This window comes from Euprymna scolopes, chromosome 4, assembly GCF_053919585.1.
Source record: "Euprymna scolopes isolate OS-2025 chromosome 4, ASM5391958v1, whole genome shotgun sequence".
Lineage (NCBI taxonomy): Eukaryota > Metazoa > Mollusca > Cephalopoda > Sepiida > Sepiolidae > Euprymna > Euprymna scolopes.
Genome location: NC_136485.1, coordinates 99,515,970 through 99,525,203, shown reverse-complemented (window position 1 = coordinate 99,525,203; position 9,234 = coordinate 99,515,970). Strand labels below are relative to the sequence as shown.

Genomic DNA, 9,234 nt, shown 5'->3' with positions numbered 1-9,234 from the left:
TATATATATATATACATGTGTGTATATATATATGTATGTATATACGTGTTTATACGTATATATATATATATATATACATGTGTGTATATATATATGTATATATATACATGTGTGTATATAGATGTATATATATATATACATGTGTGTATATATATATTTATATATATATGCATGTGTGTATATATATGTATATATATGCATGTGTGTATATATATGTATATATATGCATGTGTGTATGTGTATGTATATATATATATACATGTGTGTGTATATATATATATATGTATATATACATGTGTGTGTGTATATATATACATACATCGAGATTCATGACTGGTTTGTTTTACGTTTTGCATCTGTGGATTTCTTTTCGTGTTTATTATCGTGTGTATTTATTGAATTGTAACATCATCACTATCGTCATAAACATTGAGGAATTAGACCGTTTTTTTTTGTTTTTTTTTTGTTTTTTTAAACGCTTCTCTCGATTTTAAAAATAAAAGATAAAAATAAAAGAAATAACAAAAAAAAAAAAACCAAAACAAATATGTTGCATGCGTGGGTTTTGTTTTATCTGGAGTGGAGAGGGCTCCAGAAAGCCATGGTGAAGGCAGCCTCTCTAGGAGAAGCAAATCTCTGATCTAAAAAACAAAGCGGAAGACCAGTACCCGCATTAAGCTGGTCTGCAGTTTGATTTGTTGCTGGCTATCTTGCTCCTGCTTGTTGCTGGATATCAACATTTTGAACCGAGAGAGAGACTAGCTGTCGTACAAAGCTAAATCTCTGGAATAACATCTTTGTACAGATACTTCCTCAGACATTTGTCAAAAAAAAAAAAAAGAAAAAAAAAAAGAAAGAAAAGTCCTATTGGCGATGGCTGTCCATATAAACAGGAACAGAAGATATTATGCTAAACGACACCCACTCCAGCTCTGTTGCTGGAATGTGAGAACACTTATTGACAATGGTAAAAGACTAGAACGGAAGACTGCAATTTTGACTAATGAATTGCAAAGATACAATATAGACATTGCTGCACTCTCTGAGACACGTTTCGCAGGTGAGGATCAACTGGTTGAGCGCGAGTCGGGCTACACGATCTTCTGGTCTGGTAGAGCTGGAAAGGAGAGGCGTGAGGCTGGTGTTGGTTTTGCAGTTAAGAACTTCTTAATTGAGAAGATCGAACAGCCAGTAGCCATAAATAATCGTGCAATGACATTGAGAATGCCCCTTGCTGCTGGTCGTTATATGAATGTTCTTTCTGTCTATGTGCCGACTCTTACTTCGCCTGAAGACGATATTACGTCCTTTTATCATATGCTTAGATCTGTTATCACCGGTTTGCCAAGCGCTGAGAGTTTGGTGGTTCTTGGTGACTTCAATGCACGGGTTGGATCAGACAATGAGACTTGGTCTCCATTGGGTCCATATGGCATTGGTAGAGTCAATTCAAATGGTATGCTGCTTCTCCATCTCTGCAGTGAACTAAATCTTGTTATCACCAACACTTTTTCCCACCAGAAACACAAGGTGACCTGGTTCCATCCCCAATCTAAACATGGCCATTTGCTTGATTACATACTGTGTAGACGTGGTGATTTTGGAAATTTTTGCAAAGTTAGAGTAATGCGTGGTGCTGACTGTAGTACTGATCATTTAATGGTCAGAGCTAAACTGAGAATTACAGTTCGCAAAAAAAGCCGTTTCAATGGTGTCAAAGTGTCTAAACGTATTGATGTTTCCAAATTGAAGAATCCAGTCGTACAAAGTTCCTTGAAATCTGCTTTCAACTAGGTGGATTTCTCAGATTGTGACTGAGAGACAGTAAGAGATACAATATACCAAAAAGGTGTTGAAGTTCTTGGATTGAAGGTTCCCAGACATAGAGATTGGTTTGCTGATAATTTCGATCAAATTAAGCCTCAAATTGATAGAAAGCGGAAAGTTTATTTGAAACTTCTCAGCTCTTCACCTCTGAACGAGCCAGCGCTCGCTGCCCACTTTTCTTCTGTTCGGAGTGAGGTTCAGTGTTGTGTACGCCAAATAAAAATCAAATGGTGGTCTAACCTCTCCAGGGAGATACAGACTGCCTACGATCATAGAGATGTCAAGACATTCTACACTTTGCTTCATCAGGCTTATGGTCTGAAATCCTCTTCAACTACACCACTCCTGGCGAAGGACGGGAAAACCTTGCTGAAAACCTCAGATGAAATTAAGCATCGATGGCATGAACACTTTCATGATCTTTTTCATAACCCATCCAATGTTGATGTTGCTGCAATAGAAAGTATCCCTCAATGTTCCTTTTGTCCGGAACTTGATGTTGAACCGACTCTTGTGGAAACAGTTGACTGCATAAAACAGATAAACTCGAACAAAGCCCCTGGGCTGGATGGCATCCCTGTTGAGCTGCTGATACATGGTGGTGTCAATGTACATTGTGTGGTCCACTCTTTGATACTGTCAGTATGGCAGGGTGACCCGGTTGCCCAAGATTGGGTAGATGCCATCTTGGTTATGTTGTACAAAGGAAAGGGTACAAGATCTGATTGTGGAAATTATCGAGGTATCTCGCTGCTGAGTGCGGTTGGAAAGGTATTTGCACAGCTCTTGCTAAACCGATTGGAAAAGTATGTATGTCCTAATATCCTTCCGGAATCCCAGTCTGGTTTTAGAGCTGGGCGAGGAACTGTGGATATGGTGTTTTCTGCTAGACAGCTCTTGGAAAAATGTATTGAACAGCGTATGCCTCTTTGCCAGGTGTTTGTGGATATAACCAAGGCGTTTGACACAGTCAACCGTGAGGGTCTCTGGAAAGTGCTGGAAAAATTTGGCTGTACACCTGCTTTTACAGACAAGTTCAAGCAACTTCATCATAGTATGAAAGGTCGCGTCAACTTCAATGGTCAGCTTTCGGAAGAATTCCCCATTGATAATGGTGTGAAGCAGGGTGATATAGCTGCACCAACATTGTTTTCGCTCTATTTGACTGCTGTGATCTGGTATGGTTTCCACGATTGTGATATGGGTGTTTATATTAGATTCCGAACGACTGGAAAGGTGTTCAACCTCAGAAGATTCCAAGCCAAAACACTTGTTAGTGATGGACTTGTTAGGGAACTGTTGTATGCTGATGATGCTGACCTGGTAACACACTCCTCAGTAGATATGCAACTAGTGATGGATCTCTTTACAAATGCTTGTACCTGCTTCGGACTGACAGTTAGCATTAAGAAAACTAAAGTCATGTACACTCCCGCTCCCACTGATCTGTATGTGGAACCTGATATCTTCGTCTGTGGAAAGCGCCTTGAAGTCGTAAAAAATTTTGTCTACCTTGGGAGTGCCTTATCAAATGATGGCACTCTTAATGCGGAAATAAGACAGAGAATCAGCAAGGCATCTAATGCTTTTGGAAGACTACAAGATAGAGTCTGGTCTGACGGTGATCTGACTCTGACAACTAAAATTTCAGTACATCAAGCATGTGTAGTACCATCCCTACTCTACGCATCTGAAACTTGGACCTTGTACCGGACACATATAGAATTGCTCGAGAGGTTCCATCAGCACTGCCTTAGACACATTCTTGGTTTAAAGTGGTATAGCTTTGTCCCTGATACATATGTCTTAAAAAAGGCCAAAACAACCAGTATTGCTACCATTGTTATTAAGAACCAGTTGCGTTGGGCGGGTCATCTCATCCGGTTTGAAGACTATCATCTCCCAAAACAATTGTTCTATGGTGAGCTCTTTCTTGGAAAAAGACCCCAGCACAAGCCCAAAAAACGTTTTCGTGATAGCATCAAGGAGAGTCTGGTGAGCTTTCATATTCCTGTTTACAGTTGGGAGTCCCTAGCGTATGATCGCAAGCAGTGGAGGACACTGATATACAGGGGTGCAGAACACTATGAAGCAGCCAAAATAGACTGAGAGAAGCTTAAGAGAGCATGTAGGAAATGCCAAACCTTGCCGCCCAACCATGGAGATCTCTGGATCTGTAAGGTGTGTGATCGGGCTCTGTTGTCGAAGGCAGGTTTTGTTAATCACATGAAAGCCCACGATAATACAGATTCCGCTGCTGTTAGTCTCATACAAATCAGTGAGCATTTTCAGTGTCATGTCTGCTGGCAGGGCTAAAAAGTCATATTCGGGCACATGGACTTTTAGTGACTGAGGGAGTGGCTCTCGTCTGACAAGACGTTGCAATCATCATATATATATACATATATATATATATATATATATATATATATATATATATATACACATGTGTGTATACATATATAGGTCTTTAATATATGTCGGTTGGACTGTTTACATTTTGACTATCCGTCGCTGAGTTTATTTGTGAAAAAATGTGTGAATTTGTTTATATCAATGTTAAATCTGTAAATGAGATTTAGAACTCATTCTGTAACCCTTCTAATAAAAATTTAAAAAAAAAACAATTTGTGCTTATTTAATTTTTTATTTAAAAAATTTTAAAGAATCGGTTTGGAATTGGAAATTAGACTATAATTTTTCCGATTCCAATACCGATTCCAATTATCCCAATACTAATTTATGCAGATTTTGTATTTATAGAATAGAATCCATTATATTGCATCTAATATATAGTTATGATTTAGAAAAAAAAGAAACAAATATATGATTTGAGTGCGATCAGCTAGAATCGAAACAACAAACCTTTTTGAAACTATGGCTGTTTATTTGTACTCAGTATGGTTGGACTGTAGAAAGGAGTGTGAATTTTATTACATACAAGTTGGTTTCCATGACAACAATGTTTTTGATAGACAAGATGCAAACAAGGGTGGACGGTCCACAAAGTTTTTTTATAGAAAGAGAAAGATTTTTATTTTTTGTGTGAACCAATCATGAATTTTGGAATATATATTTTGGCAACCCAGTGATTAACATTATTTTTTGTTATAAACTTTACCACCTTAAAACAATATTTAATAGAGCAAAGAATTTACCTACATCAAAATTTGTTCTAGTAGCCAATTCCTGATGTATGTTTTCAAAAATATTTCTTTCATTCATTTTCAAGAATCTTTACATTTTTTTCTCATTCAGTATCTTCTAACATAATTATCCATACAGAATGTCACAGCAATTTTCACTCAGATCTATCTTTGCCATCCATATATTTTTTATTTTACTTCAGTAAGTTTTAAGATATCAAGGGGATCCTTCCTGGAGCTAACACTTGATTCCATTATGATTTAAATTTATATCCGAGGGCTCTTTTAAGAATAGATACTGTTCCCTTTATGGCTGCTATTTGTATTTCATTACAACTTGGTCTTCCAGGGATTGCTTTTAAGTATTTCTGAAGATTCTTTTTATTAAACCAGTTCCTCCTATCACAACCAGTATAATGTTTATTTCTTTCAGAGACATCATGTTGTTTTTAGATCATTTTTTAGGTTCTGATATTATATACACGGTCACATTTCTGTTTGATGTTATTGGGTGTGGTTCATGTTCCCAGATGTTCGGCGATCTGTCAAGTTGCATCTCTCCACAGATCTTCGAATGGGGGTACTTGCATACTTTGTTGTGACGAGCAGTGTAATGGCCATCTGCCAATAAGATTGGGCATGCAGACATTTGATGGCTTCGGCTTTCAATCACTGAGTGGCAAAACCTACACTGGCCATTTGTTTGTAGGGCAGCCATTTTTTTAAATCCATTTGTGAATAAGCCCTGATCTTGCCCGGCTACAATAAGTCTTTCCTCATCAAATGGAAGCCTCCCACTCTTGATCCATTGTAGTGAAGCATTCTTGTCTATGTACTCCTGGTTCAGCTCCTCTAGGAACTTCCCTGCTCGTTTATTTTGTTTCCATTTTTGTTTTTTTGTCTCTATTTCTATTTCGGTGTATTTTTTTCTTTTGATTCTTGCAATCTGTGTCGCTGGTTTATTGTGTACATCGACAGTATTCTCCGGTATGACTCCTCCAAAGTTTTCAGCAAGCTTTGTGATTGAGGTTTGTTGAGACAGATGATTATGATAGTCTTTCACCATTTCCATTGTCATGTCCGTTGAGCTTTTAATATATTGGCCCATGCTTACTATAGTGGCTTGATATGCATGGTTGAATTCAGTAAGGCCTAAGCCCCCTTCTTTTCGTGGTAGGTATATCCTGTCCATGCATTGGTTTCAGTATGTTACCTTATGTAGGGATAGTTGTTTCCTGGTCTTTGTATCGAGCCTGTTAATGTCTATAATACCGAAACCATACGTGATCACAAGTATTGCAAGCTGGTTTATAGCCGTAATTTTGTTTTTAGGGGTAAGTTCAGATTTGAGGATCTCTTTCAGACGTACTGTATATTCTTTTTCTGCCCTACGTCTCATTTTTTCATGTTCCACATTTATGTGTTCCTCAATGCCAAGGTATGTGAAATCTTCTCTCTAATCTTCAATGAGGCTGTCATTGATCCGAAGATGTTCGGATGTTGTTTTTTTACCCTTTTTTATTGTGCATTTAGCACATTTGTCAAATCCAAACTCCATGCAGATATACTCTGAGAACGTTTTCACAATTTCTATCAGGAAGACAAGGTGTTTTTCTGTCTCTGCATAGAGTTTTAGATTGTCCATGAAAAGTAAATGATTCACTCTTTTACTCACATCTTTTTTTCTGCCTCTACTGAGATTGTACCCAGCATCACATTTTTTTAGAAGCTTGCTGAGTGGATCGATTGCAAGGCAGAATAGTAGTGATGATAGGCTATTGCCTTGAAATATGCCTCGCTGGATGCTAATATTTGAAGACTGTATTGTCCCTTCCATGTGGTGTAGGAAAATAGATGTTTGTCACATTGTCATTTGTTTTTTAATAAAATATCTTATGTTCTCATGGACATTATATAGCTCCAGACACCGCATTATTCAGAAATGCGGCACGCTGTCAAATGCCTTTTTGTAGTCAATCCAGGCCATTGACAGGTTTCTTTGTCACTTCCTACAGTCTTCCAGGATGGTTTTGTTCAGAAGAAGTGTGTCTTTTGTCCCAAGCTTGTTTTTCGTGCACCCTTTCTCAATCACCATCGGACAAATGCTGATAAATTGCGTCGGCAATTATTCCAGTAAGCTATTTGTATGTGGTTGAAAGGCAGCAAATAGGTCGGTATTTATTTGGCAAATGTGTTTCCTGGCTCTTCAGTATAAGAGTCGTTTTGCCAATAGTGAGCCATTCTGGTGGTTCTTCTTTGCCACCAATAATTCGGTTGAATGCCAAGGCATAATATTGGTGCAGTGCCGTCAGCTTTTTCAGCCAGAAATTTGGAATGTTATCAATTCCTGGGCTTTTGAAGTTGCTGTAGTGGATTATTTTTTTATTTGCAGCTGCTTTGGTAATTTCCAACGCTGGCATTTTTTCCTTGCCCTTGACGGCTCCTTTTATTGTGCCTATCCACTCCCTCTCCTGATGTTGTTTTGGGTCCTCATACAGTGGCCTCCAGAATTTATCAATCGGTCTGTTTGACTGTGTAGGGGAAAGGGTGATCATTTGAATTGACATTTCAAAAGACTTCTTTCACATTTTCAACTGATGGAATAAATATATAGCAGATTGGCATTTAAGACATACAGAGCAGTCAAGTTAATACTACAGTTTATTTTATTTCCTTAAAATCATATGATTTAAAGAAAAAAAATTGATTCTTGAGTCACACGCGGTACATTAAGCTATTCATGTAACTTTCTATTTTATTTATTCCTGTATCAATTTTCATACATTTTTACACGATAATACAATAAAAAGCACGATTCTATGGATCAGATTAAGAGTTTGGCAGCATTTGCATTTATATGTTTGAACAGAAAGTTGCCTTCAGTTAATCTTGCAAATTCTCTCTGATTTTCTGCTTTATTTCTTTCTTTATATATATTCTACATAATACTACATTTCTTTATATATATTCTACATAATACTACATTTCTTTATATATATTCTACATAATACTACATTTCTTTATATATATTCTACATAATACTACATTTCTTTATATATATTCTACATAATACTACATTTCTTTATATATATTCTACATAATACTACATTTCTTTATATATATTCTACATAATACTACATTTCTTTATATATATTCTACATAATACTACATTTCTTTATATATATTCTACATAATACTACATTTCTTTATATATATTCTACATAATACTACATTTCTTTATATATATTCTACATAATACTACATTTCTTTATATATATTCTACATAATACTACATTTCTTTATATATATTCTACATAATACTACATTTCTTTATATATATTCTACATAATACTACATTTCTTTATATATATTCTACATAATACTACATTTCTTTATATATATTCTACATAATACTACATTTCTTTTTCCTGGTTTAGCAGACATTATTTATGTTTTAAGTTTAATTTCCTTTCACTATAGAGGTCGCTAGTTGCTGAAAAGCTTTTTACTCTAATTCTTCCTTTAACTGCTAGAATTTGGAATTCCCTCCTTGTTTCTTACTACCCTGGCTGTACTTACATGCAAAATTTTAAATCTGATGTAAACATTTAACTGCTTAACTCCCTGCATAGTGTACCCGTAGGTATGATTCTGATAGTAATATATTTTTCTATTTCTTCAGATGCCAGTGTGGACATGAAATGCAAAGCCACTTTAAAGAATCAGGAAACTGCTGCTGCTGTCTGTTGCCAATGTCATGTGCCAGCAAGTTCTGGTATCAAACAGATGGAATTTTGTCTCAGTTGGGACATGCCTGTTATTCATTTTAAATCTAAAGGGCAATCTTATGCTCGGTAAGTAGAGTTTACTTTTCCTATTGTCTATTTCTGTAAACTGTCACAAAAGATCATTTCGTAACCACTCAATTTTAAGAGGCATTTATTTTCCTCAGCTCATAAAAGTAAGTTTTTTTTTAATAAAAAAGAATAGTTCATTTGTAATTTTTTTATGTATAAAATTTCAAATTATTTTGATATTTCCACATGACATCAACAATTTGTGTCTACTTGAAACAGATTGGTTTCAGTGCCTCTCTTTTGTTGAAAGCGATTAAAGAATTATTGTCTGAGAGAAAAAGCAACAGCACATTTAGGGGTGTACCATCGTTGGCTTTTTGGTCTCTATTGCAGGGTATTATAACAATAATCAGATATGTCCAAGCGACGCATGAAACATCTTTTTTGAAGGAGAATTTTAATGA

At 36.1% G+C, this 9,234-nt stretch overlaps 1 protein-coding gene across 2 annotated transcripts in view; it reads left to right on the top strand.

The window, feature by feature from the left end:
• The window catches only part of LOC145269149 (non-lysosomal glucosylceramidase-like), a 238,349-nt gene that overhangs the window by 108,187 nt on the left and 120,928 nt on the right, over positions 1 to 9,234 (top strand). For both annotated transcript variants that reach the window (XM_080124756.1, XM_080124759.1), the window contains exon 7: positions 8,656 to 8,827. In XM_080124756.1, the coding sequence (XP_079980882.1) occupies positions 8,656 to 8,827 (172 nt within the window). The remainder of the gene's footprint in view (positions 1 to 8,655; positions 8,828 to 9,234) is intronic.